A 19,313-nucleotide genomic window follows, 5' to 3' on the forward strand; every position below is an offset into this window, starting at 1 on the left:
AAAAAGAAACCGCGAAATCGACCGCGCGGGCAAAAAAATGCACTCGCCGGGAATTGAACCCGGGGCCAGGCAAGACTGAATGGCAATGCCCGATTTTACCACTAAACCACAAGTGCTTCATATGAGATAGTTACTTTGCAGCATTATGATGATTATCTTGGCTATCTTGTTGTTACACAAACCATATACTGTTCCGCTCAGCTCAGTTCGCTGCTGATCCTCAGACCAGGCTCAAGGGACATCAACATCCCTCATAATGTTGTGGTGGATCACGTCTGCAGGCAATTGTCGCTCGTTACAAACTCAGCTACCGAAGTTGTGCTGACAATTCACGACGCCGTGAAACGCATCGATACCTTTCATCGACGTAAGCTGCCAAGGCTAGTCCTCTTCGGCCTCCATGGCATCGATCATCGCCTGCCTCTCTTCCTCGGCCTGCTCTTCTTCCATTCTTCGCCGCTCAGCCGCTTCCTGCTCGAGTGCGAGCGCGCTCTCGTCAAAGAGGGCAGCGCCAGCCTCATCAATCGGGCCGCGCTTCCGCTTGCTTTTACCCTTCTGCTCACCGCTGGCATGACCACCCGAATCTCCGCCGCGGCGCTGACCACCGCCAACATGACCCTCCGCTTCGAGTTTTGCGCGACGACGCCGGATCTCGTCCATAGGATCTAGCGGCGCAGGCCCCGAGAGATCTTGACCAGATAATTTCGAGTACGAGTCGAGATCTGCGCCATTCAAGTCGACGAGGTCAGCTAGCTCCGAGACCCCAGAGGTCTGATCGAAAACGAACCGATCTTCTTTCGCTGCATGAGGGCTGCCGTGATCTTCTTAGAATTGATCTTGTCTTCCTTGGTCCACTTGAGTTTGATCTCGCGCCGAGATCGGCCAGGGAAGAGAGCCGAGATCAGCTCGAAATCGGTGCCGAACTGAGACAGCGCCTGCAGGTCATCGCAAGGAATCAGCGATCCTGTCTGACCTGTTCACTCTGACCTGGCCTACGAAGCAGGCGCTGAAATAGAGGGATGCGCACATCATAGAACCGATCGGTCTCTTCTGCGGTCCACTTCTTGGCCTTTCCTGGCTTCTTGCTGAAGGAGCGACTGTTGACGAATCGATCTTGAGCCGATTCTTCGATCACTTCGCGCGGGCCAGTGTCTGTGGGCTGTTGGCCGTCCAGGTAAATAGATCGAGTCAGGCTCGGTGCGGGAAGAGCCGAGAAAAAAGCGCGAAGGAACGGAACGAACCTTGGAGCGATCAATCTCGAGGGATTCGATATCGACGACGAGCTCGCCGTTGATGATGCGCATTTGAGGGGCATACGACGTCTCGATCAGATCACTGTAGTCCTCCTCATCCTCGGCCTCTCCCTCGTCTCGGTCCCCGACTTTACCAGCCGAGTCGAGCTGTTTCTCTTCGTCTTTGTCTGTGTCGCCGTTCTCATCTGTGTCTGCACCTTCCGGGTCGTCGACTTGGTCCGAGCGAGTTGCCCCGATGAGCGCCATAGCCTCGGCAGCGTCTAGTGCCTGCGGCGAGGTATTTCTCGGTCGACCGCCGGAGACACCCTGTGGGTCCGTATCCTCGCCTGTCCTGGTCCGATCGTCTCGATCGTCCTCGTCCTCGTCCTCGCCCGATGCGCCGCCGTCTGCAATCCTCTTCTGCCGCTCCTTCATCTTCTGCCGCTTGAGCTTCATTGCGGTCTTCTTGTCGATCTTTTGTTGCTCAAAAAAGAGCGTGCGCTCCGAGGGTCGTCCGACATCGAACTTGAGGTTCGGATCGGCCAACTGGGACATTGTGGTTTGGGAAGGGTCGACGGTAGGAAGCGGCGCGTCGGCTTCCTTCCTCGCAGCGTTCTTCCGTCGTTTGGCAGGACGAGCATCCTTCGCTAATTCTGCTTCGCCATCCTCGAGCTCATCGCTTTCGTCCATACCGGGGTCGAGTCCATCTCCACTGCCGTCTGCTCTATCCGGCGAGCCATGGTCGTCCCGGCCTGACTGGATCGGTGGGTTGCGCGTACGAGTGCGCAGTGATCGATTTGCAGGTGCCGTTGTCCGCGACTGTTTTGACTGAACTTGCAGGTCCAACGCGTCCCCGTCTTCGTGGTCGCTGTCGAGCTCTTCGGGTGCTTGCGCTCGCTCCTTGCCTTTTGACCGCGTGCCCTTCTTCGTCGTTGCTCCAGCAATGCGCGAACCCGCATCGTCGATACTTTCCTCTGCTACTCTCTCTTCGATACGGCTCGTCTTGTCTCGAGATGATTTGTTGTAGTTCGAAGCAGGCGGGAGTCGAGAAGTCGAAGCTTCGCCGGCAAACGCACTCGCCTGGGACGAGGAGGGATCGACGTGCTGTGATGCTGCTTGTGAGGGATACGCGACCGAAGTGGCCGGCGTTGCGGTGGGATCTCGCGGGGTGAAAGCGAAGGAGGAAGGCGGCGGAGATGGTTCTGGCGAAGAGCACGCCTGTGTGACTCGGACTGATGGATCGCTCGGACCGAATGACGATGCAGGAGACGAGCTGGCCGGGGCGTGCGGTGGTTTGGTTGCTGCGCGGGGCGGACGCGGCTGGGACAAGGTCGGGTCCTCCTCGCCGACTGGAGGCAGAGGCACATGCGCTTCTTTCGGGGTAACTGAAGCAGGTGCAGTGCTCGATGGGTCCCGACTGGCGCGTGAGATGGTCGAGCCCGACGCGGTCGGTCGCTTCGGGACGAATCTCGCTTTCGATTTGTCTGTTATGCAAAGCGAGGGCAGGTCAGCGGCTTGTCACGAATGGAGACCCGGTCACAAGTCACGTACTGATGCGTCCTGCTGTCGACATGGTCGATCGAGTGGGGTGCGGTGCGCAAAAGACGCGTTTGCCGAGATCGCCGCGGAGGTTGTTGTTCACTGATCTTTGGCTCTCCACTTCGCCCTCTAAGTCTCGCCCGAACTCTCGACCATACTGGCGAAGCTTCGAGATACTCCCCGCCTGTTCTTGGGCATGCGTCCCGCTTCTGCCGATGGTCCCGCCTCGCCTTCTCGCTCGACAACGTCATCGTCTCCTACCGCGGCTCCACGCGTCCAGCGCCCACCTCGGGCACAGCTTTCGACGGAATCACCAGTGCGACGACAGTTGTCAACGGCTTCGCCAGCTCGCGCCTCGGCATCGCTCTCACTAGACCAGGCCAACTTTGTCGAACTCCTGCGCCCTGACGGCACCCCCTTTTCGCCGCCGCGACCATCAACAGCGCTAGACTCTGACGAGAGTAGCTCAAGACATCCGAAGCGCCGCCAGTCGGGCGCTTCGTCGGAATCGAGGAGGGCGAGTGGGTCGAGCCTCGAAAGTCAGCTTGGCGCATTCTCTCAAGCGCAACGTCGCGGGTCTCGAGCGTCGATCGAATCCACCTCTACGGCATCGGGCGCGGCGCGAGCGAGGGCTGCGTCGGTTTCGCAATTGAGCTGGGGAACTTGGTGGCCGTTCCGAGTCGTCGCACCTGAAGGCAGTGAGCCGGCTCCTCCAACACCACCAACGACGACACAGGTCTCTCAAGAAGATGATTCAAGAACGTCAAGTAATTTCCTTTCACTGTTTGCCGGCCGTGGACCGGTCGACGAGGCCCGACGCCACAAAGAAGCCTTGTCCGAGCAGGACCGGCGGGACGCCTCGCTTCTAGATACCGACATTGACATCTTGCGCAAACTCGACTTGACGAATGACCTCCCGAAAGATCCCGAGAGCGTGAGAGAAGCCGACGACTCGCCCATGAAAACGGTGCAAGTGGACAAATCGCTGCCGCCTACTCCGGCGGGTCATCCAGACGGCTCGCAGTCCCTCTTCTCGAATTTGTTCTCGACTTCGACTTCCTCGCAGACTCAGGCGAGTAGCAGCACAGTTTCAGACGGACCCGAGAAAGCGTCCACATCTGGCTCATTCCTACCTTCCTTCGCAATGCCGAGCCTGTTTTCTTCGGCGCAACGACCAACTACAGAAAAGTCATCCTCTGCGACACCCAGCATCTCTGCTGCATCCTCACAACCTCGGCCCGATCCGCGACCCGCTTTGCATCGCCACTACACCACGTCGCGACATCCACGGGACGATGAAGGGCCGACTGCAAGGAAGGATCAAGTGGAAGACATGGTCGACGATGCCGATAAGAAAGCCGTCGCTGAGGAGGCAGAAGAGAATGCCGAGATATTCTCGATCCTCAAGGAGCGGTATCGCGCGCCGAGACTGCCGGTCGTGTTCTGTCACGGACTCTTCGGTACGACATGCTACTCTACGGCAGGTTGCCTTGCGCCGACTGACACTGCGGGCTTTGAGCAGGTTTCGATCACCTTGGCCCGTCCGCGATCAAGCCGCTGCAGTTCAGTTACTGGGTCGGCGTGCAAGAGGCACTCGAGGCGATGGGCGTCGAGGTGCTGATCGGAAGAGTGCCGGCGTCTGCCTCGATCGAAGAACGCGCCAAAGTACTTTGCGAGATGATTGGCGAGACGTTCCCGGGCCAAGAAGTCAATTTGATCGGGCACTCGATGGTAAGCCCCTTTGGTTGTTTTCCGCTACTCTGACTAAATCTGACCAAGAGATGTCGAATGGTGTGCATAGGGTGGTCTGGACGCTCGCTTCCTCATCTCGCGCCTCAAGCCAACGAATTTCAAGGTTCGTAGTCTGACGACAATATCGACGCCGCATCGCGGGTCGTCGTTCGCCGATTACTTGCTCGAAGACGTCGTCGGTCAATCGAGAGTGCCGATGTTGCTGAGCACGCTCAGCACCTTGGGAGTGCCTGGCGGGGGCAAAGCGTTTGATGACCTCACAACGTGTGTATCCCGAATATATGGCGACTCTCATTGGATGTGACCACTGATGCTTGGCATGGGAAGAGCAGAACAAAGATGGCCAGGTTTAACGAGGAGACGCCTGATGATCCCGACGTTCGCTACTTTTCTTACGGCGCCGAATTCGAGCCGACCTGGAGCAACGTTTTCAAGATTCCGTGGGGCGTCGTGAACGAGCGCGAGGGCAGGTGATTGCCCGTTGCAGTTCATACAATCCGCCGCGAAGGCTGACAAGCCGTTCCACAGGCGCGAACGATGGTCTGGTCAGTGTCGATTCTTCGAAATGGGGAGAATATCAAGCGACGCTGCACAATGTCAATCACCTGTGAGTGCCAAGCTACAGCCGGCTCGTTACGGACGAACACAATACTGACAAATTTTTCTGCATCTCGACCAGTGATTTGATCGGCATGGTGGGCAAGGTACGATACAGTTGGGCTGAGTGGCTGGGCAAGCCGATCAAGTTCAAGCCAATCTCATTCTTCTGCGCCGTAAGACTCTTGCGCTGGGCATACCCCTCCTGACATGTCCTTGACTGACAAACCTCGCTTGTGCTCGCTCGAATAGCTTGCCGAAAAGTTGGCCGACGAAGGCTTCTAATGCACCTCAAACTCAATGTAGCTATCTTACGCTTGTTTTCGGTCGTGCTATTCTCCATTGCATAGATAGCCTAGGCTGCATCAGCGCATCACGCGCGTATCCCTTTATAACGAATGTATCTCGGCCACGATCATTATAATCGCTCTCGCTTTCTACATTTTTCGAGCTTGGCCGGGAGGTCTGACCATGAATCTGCTAGCTTTCGAAGGCAGCTCAAGCGCACACTGACAGACTGGTAAGAAATGTGATGCGCCTGCGAAATCGGCCCCTTGACCGCAACGTTGTCAACGCCGACACATGGGTACATGCACGGCTGTCGCCTGCCCTAGCTGCTGCCGCGCTCTACACCACCAGATAGACCCAGGCTTGCCGCTAATCCCCGAGCTACATGCGACTTGCCTCGACTCCACGCGATTGAGGCGCATGCCGACCGCGCCGTCGCGACCCCTCCAGCTGCTGAGTCGCTCAAGCCTCCTCAGTGCCTTTTTCCTGCATTGCTTGACGTAGACTCGACATCCTACTGGTACGCTGGCTGGTGTCGAGTCGAGGCGCTCGCTGGAAGCTGATAGAATCTATAGCTATAGAGTCCCTTTGGTGCGAGCCGCTTCAGGAGTGCGCGATGCAGAGCAGCTCAGGACTACTTGGTGCAGAGTCGTCACGCTTACGCAAACAAACACGGGCACCTGGGCCGAAGTACCGCCCGAATTTTGATTTCGCCCGCTCGGCTCGCTCCTGACGCGCTTGGGTTGATCTTCTTCCGGACTGATTTTCTCCGCGCGCATGAATGGTTGATTGATCATGTCGATCTAAAGCTCGGATCAATTCGTCGACGCGTCCCGGAATCGTTCGTTGAACCATTATCGTGGTTCGAAACCTGATCGATTCTATGTTTGTTTGCTTCGAACTGTTCCTGCAAGCTGTTGTGCTGGGCTTCGACGAAAACATTCCCTTTCTCTCTCACTCTCCACTGATAGGCCTCTCCGACCAGGTGTAACAGATCTCGCCTCAAGCCTTCGACATCTTCGAGCGTCTCTCCGCCCTTCCTGAAGCGCAATCGAAAGTGCCTGTATACCAATAGTCGCAGTCGCCCAGGACCCCAACGTATCACATTCGTCCGGACCCCAGTGCCCCTGAAGAACATGCGTTTCACGCTCGCTACAGTCCTCGCTGCATCGGCTCTCCTCTTCCCTGCCTCACTCGCAGCTCCTCTCCCCAACCCGGACGGGAACCTCCTCGGCAGCAGTCTCAACGACGCTCCGTCATGCGCTAAAGACGGAAGCTCCGTCATTAACGTCGGAGTCGGAGTTGGAATCGGCAACTCGATCCATCAGCCCAAGTCCAAGGCCGCCAAGGTCAAGCAAGGCGACCAAGGATCGTGCCCGCCTGGATGGACCCGAAGCCTTTTGGAAGTCGACCTCTGCATCGAAGTAGGAGGTTCCGATCATCGCAATGAGAACGTAAGCATTGTCTCTCGCGTGTGACTTTTTCTACGTATAGATTCCGCAAGCTTATTTCCTTTCTCTTCCATAACAGAATCGTCCTGCTACAACCCGTGCCGCCCACCACGGACCGTCGCTCCACTGGGGACCTCCGTCGTCTTCGACCACGAAGGTGAACCCTCACCGAGCCACCCACACTAGCGCCCCGCAACACTGGGACCAGGGCGACAACAACGTATGCTCGCCCCCTTACTCAAGCTCTCCCTGAGTGCAGACAACTGAATTCGGAACTGGGCGATATTCACAGGGTCATTCTTCGCAGGGTCACTCCTCGCGCACTCGGTCGGCAACGACGACCACTACCGCTGGACGCGGTGCCGTTCGCACCCCAACTTCGTCTGCGCCTTCATCTGCAACTTCTGCCGCGGGCAGTCCGGACTGCCCTCGCGGACAGACTCGTGGCACGGGAGATCTTGTCGACGTATGTGTCGACGTCGACCTCGGTCCTGTCTTTGTCGGAGGCGGAATCAAGATCGGCGGCCTCGTCGTCGGCGGCGGTGATTCTGGCAGCCGCGGTTCGCCTACGACGACCGCGAAGAACTCCCCTGCAGCGTCTGCCCGCGCATCGTCGTCCGCGTCTGACTGTTCCGACGGTACCTCATACGATGCTTTGCTCCGTGCCTGCGTCGCAATCGACACCGACCCCCTCTTCGTCGGAGGCAACATCAGGATTGGCGGCCAACCCCAGACTACGGCGTCCCCTTCCACGTCCACTTCTTCGCGGAAGACTACCGTGCCTACCACCCGACCCTCTTCGAACAATCAGAATGACAATGGCTCGACCGGAGGCGACGTCCTACCCGATTGCGATGGGCCAAACGATCCTCGTGCTTTCCTCAAACTTTGCGTCAAGGCTGGAAACCTGCTCGGAGTAAGTCTTGATCCCCAGCCATAGCTCGCATTGCACGCGTTGACATGGAGTTCTGCGGCACTGCAGGTGAAGGCTCAACTGGGCGGATCAGACCCGAACACGCCTTCGTCCCAAAACACGACTCCGGCGAATCGGACACCCACTCCCGAGGGCAACAAGAAGGACAAGAACGGTGACAAGAAGGGCCCTGTCGGATCCCTTCCTCCTTGCGATGGCGCTAACGACCCTGATGCAATTCTTGGCCTTTGCGTCCAAGTTGGAGACATCCTCGGTGTACGTACGCACATGCAGTCAAAACGGTCATTTAGGTATCTGACGCGGTTTGGGCTTGTGCTCGTCGACATCAATTCTAGGCCACAGTTGTCGTTGGTGGCAGCAATGGCGCTTCCTCGACCACCTCTGCACGATCGACGACTCGCACTCCGCTCAATGCCAAGGCATCGACTGACGATGACAACAGCGGCAACATTCTTGATCTGAACCTCGGTAATCTTCTGAATGCCAAGGTAAGCCTCCCTATAGACCCAAACGCCCAGTGCGAGCTCGTGTAACATTGCTCCGTGGTAGATTGGAACTGGCCCTGGAGCTTCCGATTCGTCGCCGACCACCGATACGCAAACTCGATCCTACTCGCCGATCCCGACTCCAGTCCGCAAGATCAAGCAAACCGCGCCTGTTGTGACCTACCCTGACGTGGTTTACGACGAACCCGAGCGCAAGTCGAACAAAGATGATGATGCACCCTTGATCAGTGCCAGCGTCTCGGCTCAAGCCCAGCTTGGCCCATCGCCCACCTCGCAACGCGCTCAGAAGACCTCGACCAAAGCGACCCAGAAGGCGTGCCCTGTCGGGCAACTCCTGCACCTCGGAATCTGCGTCGATGCCGACGTTGTCATTCCAGGTCTCGTATCCGCTACCGCAGCTGCTACCGTCGCTGTGTAAAAACAGTACACGAAGCGAGCGCGATCTCCCTCCATTTCATTTATCGTTCTTTTCGCTTTTCGTTTCCCTATTTGTGCCTATTCCTTGCACATTTGAGCCCTCTCACGCCTATCCCGTTCTTTTCATCTCATATGTGCTTTGATCTCTTCGGTGCGCAATTTTACACTAGTTCTCGATCGTCTGCAAAGCCATCTAGGCATACGAAACGCGATAGCCTGTTGCATGTGTTGGCACCGGAGCAGGCTCTGACTCGTCGGTGGTGCGCTCGAATGTCCTCTTGTATTCCTCCCATAACTTTTCGACGCGTTGACCACCAAGCAGAGCCGTGAAATGCTCGCCGTAGTCCCACTTTGACTGCCTCATTATCGCATTCAGCTGTGGCACAAGTAGTGCGTTGTCCAGACGCTTTGACAGCCACAACAGGAAGAACCCCTAGACTCTCCGCAAACATCGGTCAGCAATTGAGCGAGGGCGGTCGGGGCCTGCGCACGGCGTCTCCTGCTCAGGTTGACTTACGGTAGTCTGGTAGCCCGAGTCCCACCTGTCGTTCTCAGATGGGCCTTCGCGCCAATGTGGAGGACCCAGTTTGTGATGATTTCGAACCCAGTCAGCAATCCCCTCGACTACACCTCCTGGCATTGTCGACTGTCCGTCCCATTGCAAAGCATGGACAACCTCGTGCGTCAAGACTCCCTCAATTTCATCTCTCTACGCATGCGGTTGAAAGAAGCACTGTCAGGTACATCTGATGTTATCGAGCAGGGGAAGGAGGACTTGCGAGTCTCTGGGCGTTACAACCCGAATTCCGAAATACAGTTTCGAGGTATTCCGTCGACAAGTGAATTTCTTTGTGATCTGAATCGAGTTGGGAGGAACACGTATGTGCCACGCCTTCAAGTGATCTCAAGTTGAGGGAGATCGAGCGTATCGGTGGTTGGTGAGAGTTCACGATTAAGGAAGGTGGATATAGTGAGTCGAGAACCCTCTCTGTCGCTCGGCGCAAGACTTCGAGAGGCTGTACGTGTTGAAAGAAGAGTTCGCTGCCCTATTATAACAGATTCTACGACGGCGTCAGCAGGGGTTTCGGGAGGAGAATCGCCCTCCTCCCCCACCTGAGCGCGACATCGGCATCGCAAGGGAGACTGACCTTGTTCCCTAGGCCAAACGCGTGCAAGTGAAATGCTGGTAGATCTCGTGTCGGCGGTGGCGCCATCCTCGTTGATTTCGAGTGAAGAAACTAATGCGGAGAGAAGCAGCTCTTCGAGACAGTTGATGACGAACAACTGCTAAAATCCGTGAATTCAACTGCTCACCCGGTCAGGTTTGCAGTCTATCGGCATCATCTACTCTACGACAACGGCCCATCGAGTTGATAGAAAAAGGAAAGGCAGCTAAAGGGCGAAAAAAGAGTTTTCGAGGAGGCAAAAGCGAGGGAGGGTGGGGAGGGAGATAACCAAGGATGGGGTGGGAGCAGGACCAGACACCCCATACACAGAATGGAGAGACACAAGCAGAGCGATTAAGATACGAACGAACAATTTGGGGGAAAGGGAAGAAGAGAGAAATAGAGAAGAGAGAGAGAGGGGTGACAAGGGACAGAAATACATGGCGCAACGGTGTAACATGGCCGAGAAGGAACGAGCGAAGGACGGAAGAGACACGAGAAGAAAGCGAGACGGATGACTATTAGGCCTTGGTCATGACCTGCGAAGCGGTCGCGGATGAGGCTCGTGCTGCGGCTTTTTTCGACTTCTTGCTCGTCTTGGTGACAGTTTCGAAACCGTCGTTTTCAGGGACAGGCGCCTCCTCCTTGACAGGCTTGGTCTGGACGGGAACGACCTTTGCGGGAGGCTCCGAGACCTTGCTCGTCGGGCCAGCAGAAGGCGAGGGTGCCGACGCGGGTTTGACTTTCTCGACAGCTGCAGCGGAGGCCGCTTTAGCGATCGATGCGAACGAGACCATGAGTTTGGGCGTCGGTGCCGGGCGGCTGGCAGGTGCAGCCGACTCGGTCGTGGTAGTGGCCGGAGCGGGCGTGGAGGCGGGAACGGCAGCCGGCTCCTCAGATTGGACGGGAAGCTTCTCAGAGGTGGTCGCGGCGGTCGAGTCGACCACTGGAGAAGGGGCAGCATCGGCATGAGACACAAGGACGAAACCATCGTTCTCCGCCGTCGGCGAACCCGAGGCTGCCGGGACAGGAGTCTCATCTTTCGCCTTGGCGGCCGAGACGGCAGAGCTCGATTCGACTACGTTGGTGTAGGCATCCTTCTCGACAGCGGGAGACAGCGGTGCGGCGGGTGAACCGAGAGCCGGGAAATCATTCACGGTGGGTACTCGTTGTTGCGAAGGCTCGCGAGATTGTGCCGGAGTAGAGGCGACAGACATGGGGATCGATGATTCATGAGACCCAGCTTGCCCTTGTTGACCGTGCTGGTGAAGGTGAGCTGGCGGGATTCGACGAGTGAGGCCGTTGATGGCGGCGACGAGCTGGGGAGCTCCGCCTGGCGGAATGCGACCGGCGAGGGAACCGTCCGCGAGCGCATGCGGTTGCAAGCCGGCTGGAGGAGCCTGAGGTACGAGACCGGGTTGCACCTGACCCTGACCGTCATGGAACTGAGCCGGCATGTGCGCGACTTGCTGTCGAGCCGCGTACCTCGCTTGCTGTTCTTCATCGTAGCGTCCACGGGCATGAGCTGCGTTTGCACCTTGATGTCCCACATTTGACCGTTCTCGGTAGTTGAAGCTCGCCCCGTTCGACCCCATTCCAGCCTCGTGATGCTTCTTCAAGTTTGCGCCGGATCCGGATCCACCCTGGCCGTTCGCACCTTGAAACCGGAGCGCTCTCTGGTTGATCAACCAAGCCGGAGGCGTTCCTCCAGTTGCCTCTGGACTGTCTGTCCGTCCATCCGATCCGATCATGCCCCTACCGAGAGCTCGAGCGTCGGATCCGTCGGGAAGCATGTGTACGAAAGAACACTCGTCACCGTTCTTGCAGCGGTTCGCTTCGAAGAAGGAGCAAGGGGGACGAGAGCCACCGAACGAACGACGAGGCTTGGCTCCTCCTGCCACAGATCCAGCAGGGTAAGGCCCCGATGCGAGACCCCCAATCGAGCGTTGAGGTCCAGCAGCGCGTCCAGGCAGAGGCTTCATGAAGCCATTCGGCGAACTCGAGACTACAGGCAAAGGAGCAGGGATCGAGGCCGAAGGTGAGGGAGCAGAGGGCGCGATCGTCGTGGCGGGACCGGTCATAGGCGAGGAGGTCTGGAAGAACGTGTGGAGGGACGCAGGAGTACGCGGTAGAGGTAGGCCATCGGGACCGAGTGCTTGCGACGGAGACGAAGCGAGAGCTGCGGCGGGGGCGAAGCCATTGGTCTCGGCCGAAGTCGAAGCTGGAACAGCACTCGATTGGCTCGCTGCTGCATCCGCAGGCGAAGTCGAGCTCGAATCGTCGGCCTGGGCTGGCGAAGCGGCCTGGGACGGAGCGACCGGGGACGAAAGGGTGGCATCTACAGCCGCAGATGCGGGTGGTTGCTGAGGCTGTTGTTGCTGCAGCTGGTGCGTCGAGACAGCCAGAGGAGCCGCCATGTGAGGTGGCGGAGGTGGCGGGGGAGCGTAGTACGCGTGTGGGGCGAATTGCTGGTAGTGCTGAGGGTAAGGTTGGAACGGCGGCGGCGCAAAGTGGTAGTACGCCTGTTCAGGGGAGAACGGAGGCTGGAAACCGTACTGAAGCGCTTGCTCAGGGTAGTACATCGGCACGCCTTGCATGTACGCGTGGTCCATGGGCGAAGGCACAACTTGCTGTTCGAGCGCCTGCTGGTGCAGGTGAGCATGAGGGTAGTGTTGCTGCTGCTGCTGGAGGTACGACTGTTGCGCCTGTTGCTCGTGACCCTGAGGTTGGAGTTGGCGTTGCTGCTGCTGCTGCTCTTGACTGTTTGCCGAGGGAGCGACTTGCGACTGAACCGAGGGAGAAGCCGGAACTCCAGGCGATCCCGCAACACCAGGAATGCCGTGGGAAAAGATGCATTGTTCACCGTACTTGCACGTTCCAAGGGGGAAGAAGCGACAGGGAATGTTGCGCGCGACTTCGGGAGGAGGAAGGTTGTGCGTCTGCTCCGAGGCGTTTGCGCTGGAGGCGGGCGAAACTGATCCGGTCTTGTCAACGACAGCTAAGCCGTCAACTGTGTAGACAGGAGAAGGGGAGCAACTCAGGTCAGTCAACTTGTTCACTCCGACAAGTTCCGGCAATCTGGAATCATGAACGCCGCCTCCGAATCCTTCAGGCAGGAATCGGCCGTACAGGAGCGTCTGATGCATCGCTCAATAGATCCCGCTGTCCGTCCTAGTGCTCGCGCGGTATCTTTTCTGCCTTCATTTGGACTCGGCATCGCGCGCGCGAGTTTCGGCACAGTCTCCCCGAACTCCGGCTTCGAGTTGCCCACATCTCATCGTGTCTATACTCCCGCCCAGACTTCGTGTACCGAGTTCAGATCTTCCGCGCTCTGCAGCCAGGTCGAGAAGGAGAAAAAAACTCGTTCGGCGGATCCTCCACCGAATTGACCTGCTGCGCACCGGTGATGCCTTCCATCGAGTCGCGTTGACCGCGAGAAGCCACTGGGACAACCAGAAGAATTGCAAGGGAGTGGGCGTGGGAGGACTGACCAGTTCGGATGCCTTGCTCTTTCGAGTTGTCTTTTGCAGCGATCGACTGTTTGAGCGACTCTGCCGCTACTGCATCGCCGGAGTGAATTTGGTCTTGGTTCTGCTGCAACTGTTGCGTCTCGGGGGCTGCGACCATCCTCTCGTTCGGGTTGATCGGGTGCGGGAGAGGACTGGGGGAGGGACGAATTTGAACAAGCAGGTTCGTCGGGCAGGCGGAATAGCAAGGATCGCAGGCACCCTGAGCTCGTCTTGTTAGCTCCCACAGTCTCTTGTGAACTCGTGTGGGGTTGGCTTACCTCGTGAGGTCGTCGAGTCGGGGCAGGAGAATGGAAACAGAACCGGGTGGAGGCGAGGCGCGTCTTCGGCGAACGGGTTGAGCGATCCTCACGAACCCTCGAGTCTCTGGCGGCGCATTTGCGACCGATTGAGCGGCAATGCTGAAGATCTACGATCCAAGAGACCTTACTGAACTGTTCAGGCGGAGGCGAGAGACCGCACGTCGGAACATGCACGCCAAGGCGACCGCAACTTGTCCTCGATAGCAGGCTCGCACACCAGGGTTGCACCGAGAGAGGCTGGCAAGTGCATGGTCGAAAGAGATGCACACGTCTGCTGAGCTGTGATGAGGCGGAGACTAGAGCATGGGAATGACGCCGCACAAGCGCCACATCGCACGATTCGGATCCCAACTTATGCTGCGATCGAAAGCAGCGTAGTTCCATCACATTGCCAGTATTAACGAGTATATTGCAGTCTGACTCGTGTCTCGGGGTAAGCACCGAGACGACGCACGATGGGTATGACGAGTACAGCAAAATGATTAAGGGGAATAGACAGCATTCTGGGTATATTAATATGCGTTGGGCGTGCTGGTCACACGCCAGACTCGTCCTGTCGAGCAGGATCGAGAAGAATCCGAGAGCGACGCTTCGATTCGAGGGAGCGAGATTGCAAGGAAGAGCGACGGACGACAGGCGCAGAAGCGGATGTCAACGATTCGGTCACGGTTCGAGACGAAGCTTGAGAGCCTGTACGACGAGATGACCATGTCTTGGGAGTTGCCACCCTCATCGACGCGAATTCGGTAGAGAGGGATTTGGCGAGTTGTCCTGCGAGAACCGTCTTCTCCTGCTCGGCGCAGCGGTCGATTGAGGGTTTCATGATCATGATGACCTTGCCACGCTGACGTTGATCGGTGACTGCATCCGAAATGGCCTTGATCGTTCGCAGGAGATTCAGGCGCACGACCGCTTTCGTCGTAGAACGCTCGATCCGCTCGGCGATCCGTTTGCAAAACTCGGGCTCAGTCGCGACTCGAGCAGCCAACACCGGCGATGTGCGCAGGATCTATTACGTCCGGGAGATCGCCAAGCCGTTAGCGACTCGAGCAGTGTCAGACTGCCGAAAAGCGCGTTGGGGCTCACCTTGAGGAAGGGCTCGAGCATGTTGTCGAAACCTGCACCTTTCGTTTTGCAGAACACTTCGACAAGCGACGAGATCGCAGTCGATTCAAGGAGGCAACCTTCCACTCGCGCGGGTTCAGCTTGTAGCCTGCGTACCTCAAAGCATTAGAGCGGTGCTTGCAAGTAGCACACAAGGGCACTGCGACGTACCACGCAAGAATGGCCTCGAGAGCAGCATTGATCCAATACGAGTCGGTAGACAAGAGGTAAAGGTAGAACGTGACCCCGTCGTGCTGCCACAGTCTGATCAGGTACAAAATAAAGTCAGGTTGGAACGTTCTGCGAGTGAGAAATTTCAAGCTCACGTCTTGCGAGTCGCTCTCGAGGCGAGATGTGCGAGATCACACAGAATGGGTAGAGCGAATTGTTTGAGTGGGGAATTGTCCATCACGATTTTCTGAAGCACCGGGATCGCGCCGTACGAGACCGCCTCTTCTTGACGAGTCTTTGATAGTCGGCACAGGTTGAACAGAGTGTGGAGCGCATGGTTTTGGATCTCCTGTAGGAATCTTGAGACGTGAGCGTCAGGCACCTCGTATGACTGAACAGCGATTACGTACCGCGCCAAGACGGCCACGACAGTCCCGCCCGAGAATCTCGACCAACGCTTCGATCGCATTGGCATTCTGTAACACATCGAGAGCGTGTGGCAGCATCGACAGGTTCTTGATCGTCTTGAGCAAGGTCGCAAGCAGATCAGGCTCGAGTAGTCGGGTAGCCTTGACGAACCCTGCGGAAACGAGCAGCTTCAGAACATGCCCCTGAACGAGACACAGTCGAGGAAACAATTGCCTCACGGAGAGCATTCGCTCTAGTCGCGAGCGCTTCTTTCACCTTGAAGTCAGATTGAGCGAAGAGCAAGAGAATGTCGACGATTTTGGCTTTTGCCGACTCTGCCAAATCGTCGGGGTCTCCACAGACGCTGGTCAGGGCACACGATAACGGCTCGAGTAGACCTTCTTGTGCCAAAAGGCGACAGAAATCGTTCCGAGGGATTGGTCCCTGAACCGCAGAATTCTCAAGGGGTCAGCCTCGAGAAACCGGTGAAACGCGATGTGAGGCTACGCACATTCATCTCAAAAACCCGCGCAATGCCGTCGACCGCCAACCAGATAAAGTCTTTTCCGTCATCATCTGTCGGAGCAGTACAGCATCTTTAGCTGTATGCATCGCCGAGCAGGAATTGATTGCGCACGTACAGCTCTCGTCCAGCATGTCCACCAGCGTGCGGAGGCCCCGACATGCAACAAACATTTGAAGCTGACCCATGCAATCGATAGTCAGATTCAGCCGTGACGAGAACTACGTGAGCCGGCTTACTGTGAGTAGCGAAGTTCGACACATGGAGCCAATGAAGAGTGCCGCTTCGAGGCGAATCTCGCGGCAGTGACGCTTCGAAGCGAACGAGACGATAACTGGACAGCCTCCCACGAGCTTTGAGAAGTACAGAAATTCCGTCCGTTAGTACCCAATCTCCATCTTGGCGAGCATACGCGGACGCATTCTTACTGCCAGCTTTTCGAGTTCGGCTGCGTCGGACCCTACGATCTGTGACCTCGCCAGCAAGATCCTGTCAGCACTAACGCTACACTGCGCAGAGATGTCACCTGACATACGAGATTGGCGATCCTCAAGAGGATAGCGAGCATGTCTCGTGAGCGAGCGACTTGGAGCGCCTCTACTACGATCAGCATGCCATGACGCTTGGCGAAATGTTTTCTTGCATCCTCCGAGTCTTCGAGCAGTACCGTCTATGGGGACGGACCACTTCAGTATGTTCCGGGGATATAAATTATGATCAAGACGAGCGCTTACGAGCTGAAGAGCTGCTTCTCTAGCTTCGCGATTGTCCGGATCTCGACCTCCGACAAGGTCGAGTAGGTCACTCGCAAGCGTGCACTGCCGAGCGGCTTGGTCTCGCAACAGACTCGCCTCGAGGTTGGTATCGTCGGTATCGTAAATCGGAGTTGGATCCGCGACCGTTGCGAATGGATCGTCCTCATCGGAGTCTTCATCTTCAAGCTGTAAACAGTAGAGATTAGCCAGGGGACTCGCTGGATCGAAGTGCACCGTACGAACTTCGGATTTGATGGACGATTGAACCTGTAACCGGAGCGACCCAAAGGTCTCTTCTGTTCGATACGAGACAGGACGCATTCAATAGATAGCACACGTAGAGACACGATAAGGGTCGACTGACGATCGGATGGACTCGAGCACTTGCCAAAGACGTCCGAATAATCGTCAGCTTCAGACGATTCGCTGAACTTGGCCATCGATGCCTGAAGTGATAGAGCCGGCCTCTGCCCCGTTGTAGTATCTATCGCGTTGGTCAACATCGTTTCCGGCACGAGATCAGGCTGTTCTGTACCGTTCTGAGGTTCCTCCCAGATCGACGAAAGACATTAGTGTACTGACAATGCAAGTACTGCAAGGCAAATCACCTTGACGCTTGTCGAAGCTTCTTCCCTTGATCGATCTGTAGGATCCTCGAGGACCGTTGGGAGCCCAGTCTTTCCGGCAGCGAGACCTTTGCGGGGGGTTGGTCTGATCGTGAGCGATCGCGTCGAATCGTACTCGTCCTTGTCACCCTCTTCACGCACGGCCTGTGATCGACTCGACAAATCTCGGTCGAGTGCTGTATCGCATGCACCATCTCGTCAGGTAACATCCGAGCATAGCTTGTCGATTTAGCAGGAAGAGCTCACCGTCGATTTTTGTGATCGACAGGCCCCCTTCGAAATCACTGTCCCAGTTGTCGTGTTCGCTGTCCTCGTTCGGATTTGTAACGAAAACAAGCTGATCCGCTTGCGTAGAATCGAGAGGAACGGCTGAATTGTCGCTCGCAGTGAAAGGTTTTGATCGTGCCTGAGGAATACCAGGCTTGCTTCTCGACAGCGCAAGGGCATTCTCGTTCGCGAGAGACGCGAGCGAAGGTCGAAATGTCTTCGCTACCTCTTTGACCGTCGGGGCCACTGTAGCACGTAAGTTTCTCGAGGTCAGCTCTGATCCTCTTCTAGACCCTGGAAAAATGGTATCAAAACACACTCTTGAGCGCCTCGTTCCATTGTTGAACTCGCTGTACCGTATCGTCGTACATACTGATCGGTCTCGGTCCATTCTGTCTTCCTCCTGTCGCTGATCCTCCTCGTCTACCAAGAGCCTGACTCTTGTGTCGATCGAGTGATTGAGTTTCCTGTTGTTTCTTGGCCGCGATCATCCACGGGTGGCGTAACAGTTTCTTGGCACTGATGCGGAGGTTGCCATCCTTCTGAAAACATTGTGACAAGAAATCTCGAACGGCGGCACTCGCGCCTTCTGGAAGTGGTGGACCATCGTCGTTCACGATGCGAAACAGTGCAGGCATTGGATCGAGGAAATGGTACGGAGGTTTGCCCGTCAAGAGTTCGATCACGAGTGCTCCGAGGGACCAGATGTCGGAGGCTGTAGTCGCGCCTGATTGATCGACAACTTCAGGGGCCATCCAGTAGGGAGAACCGACTACGGCCGAATTCGAGGGACCGCCGGCTCGAGTTGCGACTCCAAAATCCGCGACTAATTCGCGCGAACGGTGATCAATTTGGTCTTGTATCAACAGCGCGAGCGGGAGAGAACGTACGCTTGATGTTGCCTTCTTTCGTGGCGAGGATGTTGCTCCCTTTGATATCTCGATGAATCACCCCTTGGTCATGCAAGTACAACAGACCTTGCAAAACTTGAAGAGTGTACAACCCGACGAGGGATTCGGGGAACCTTCCAAACTTTTTGACGATCGCGGCGAGGGAACCGTTCTCGCAGTATTCAAGTACGATGTACAGGGCCGAGTCTGTTCGAGCGTATCCTCGATATTGTACGATATTGGAATCTGGGGACGATCGACATCAACACTCCCGTTCAAGTCCGAGATAGGGGCTGGACGCACGATGCAAGTTCTTGAGGAGGTCGATCTCTTGCTGACGAAGCGAGCGATGTGAGCGGTTTAACCCCAAGAGAGGGAGGTTGGCACTGACCATGATATCGGGCAGCTCCGCCGCGAGGATATGCGATAGGTCAATCTGATCGCGAGAGATGAATCAGTTTGCGTTTGGAGGACCATGCGCGCGTGTGTGTGGAATCACCTGTTTGATCGCGCAGGTCTCGCCGGTAGACCCTGCTCAGCAGACATCAGCATGCGTTGATGGGTGGATGATAAGCGTAGACGGACAGTTGAGCGCCTGGAGAGGTACGAGCGGTGGGGGTCAGCTCGTGTATGAACGGGACGCGAGGACGACTTGCCTTGTACACGGATCCGAACGCGCCCTGTCCAAGTTTCTCTGCGAGTTTCTGCGTGGCATGTAGGCAGGGCAGTCGAGAGTGAGTGGGGAAGGTTGAATGTTGAGAGACGCGAGAGAACGCGACTGACAAAGTCGGGCAGGGACGGCGCACACAGCTGGGTATCTTGCGCCGACATCCTGCCTGCAGGGAAGCTTGATACTCG

General features: G+C 56.7%; 5 protein-coding genes across 5 annotated transcripts; 2 read left to right on the forward strand and 3 right to left on the reverse strand.

The window, feature by feature from the left end:
* Positions 1 to 381: 381 nt before the first annotated feature.
* On the reverse strand, positions 382 to 2,805 carry BDP1 (transcription factor TFIIIB subunit BDP1; the record flags this gene model as incomplete). The annotated part of the gene is made up of 5 exons (XM_076681324.1): positions 382 to 722; positions 788 to 935; positions 1,028 to 1,159; positions 1,242 to 2,716; positions 2,784 to 2,805. The coding sequence occupies 5 exons, from the start codon at positions 2,803 to 2,805 to the stop codon at positions 382 to 384; spliced, it is 2,118 nt and encodes a 705-aa protein (XP_076531530.1).
* Positions 2,806 to 2,967: 162 nt separating this feature from the next.
* JCM15063_005311 (esterase/lipase family protein) lies at positions 2,968 to 5,405 on the forward strand (the record flags this gene model as incomplete). The annotated part of the gene is made up of 7 exons (XM_076681325.1): positions 2,968 to 4,231; positions 4,294 to 4,502; positions 4,573 to 4,787; positions 4,856 to 4,989; positions 5,052 to 5,130; positions 5,203 to 5,296; positions 5,373 to 5,405. 7 exons carry the CDS (start codon positions 2,968 to 2,970, stop codon positions 5,403 to 5,405), a joined length of 2,028 nt encoding a protein of 675 aa, XP_076531531.1.
* Positions 5,406 to 6,544: 1,139 nt separating this feature from the next.
* Positions 6,545 to 8,717, forward strand: JCM15063_005312 (uncharacterized protein; the record flags this gene model as incomplete). The annotated part of the gene is made up of 6 exons (XM_076681326.1): positions 6,545 to 6,862; positions 6,939 to 7,079; positions 7,152 to 7,775; positions 7,842 to 8,048; positions 8,129 to 8,281; positions 8,343 to 8,717. The coding sequence occupies 6 exons, from the start codon at positions 6,545 to 6,547 to the stop codon at positions 8,715 to 8,717; spliced, it is 1,818 nt and encodes a 605-aa protein (XP_076531532.1).
* A 1,686-nt stretch (positions 8,718 to 10,403) lies between these two features.
* JCM15063_005313 (uncharacterized protein) lies at positions 10,404 to 13,509 on the reverse strand (the record flags this gene model as incomplete). The annotated part of the gene is made up of 2 exons (XM_076681327.1): positions 10,404 to 12,892; positions 13,374 to 13,509. The coding sequence occupies 2 exons, from the start codon at positions 13,507 to 13,509 to the stop codon at positions 10,404 to 10,406; spliced, it is 2,625 nt and encodes an 874-aa protein (XP_076531533.1).
* A 737-nt stretch (positions 13,510 to 14,246) lies between these two features.
* On the reverse strand, positions 14,247 to 19,286 carry JCM15063_005314 (serine/threonine-protein kinase; the record flags this gene model as incomplete). The annotated part of the gene is made up of 24 exons (XM_076681328.1): positions 14,247 to 14,720; positions 14,798 to 14,924; positions 14,987 to 15,079; positions 15,142 to 15,335; positions 15,397 to 15,566; positions 15,634 to 15,838; positions 15,906 to 15,970; positions 16,036 to 16,096; positions 16,157 to 16,270; positions 16,346 to 16,384; positions 16,453 to 16,587; positions 16,652 to 16,858; positions 16,916 to 16,968; positions 17,037 to 17,211; positions 17,281 to 17,474; positions 17,545 to 17,811; positions 17,885 to 18,391; positions 18,456 to 18,701; positions 18,759 to 18,789; positions 18,847 to 18,891; positions 18,955 to 18,986; positions 19,041 to 19,050; positions 19,121 to 19,159; positions 19,239 to 19,286. The coding sequence occupies 24 exons, from the start codon at positions 19,284 to 19,286 to the stop codon at positions 14,247 to 14,249; spliced, it is 3,531 nt and encodes a 1,176-aa protein (XP_076531534.1).
* Positions 19,287 to 19,313: the final 27 nt, after the last annotated feature.

Source organism: Sporobolomyces koalae, assembly GCF_050403365.1.
Source record: "Sporobolomyces koalae JCM15063 DNA, S_koalae_JCM15063T_v1_ctg65, whole genome shotgun sequence".
In the NCBI taxonomy this organism is placed as follows: Eukaryota; Fungi; Basidiomycota; class Microbotryomycetes; order Sporidiobolales; family Sporidiobolaceae; genus Sporobolomyces; species Sporobolomyces koalae.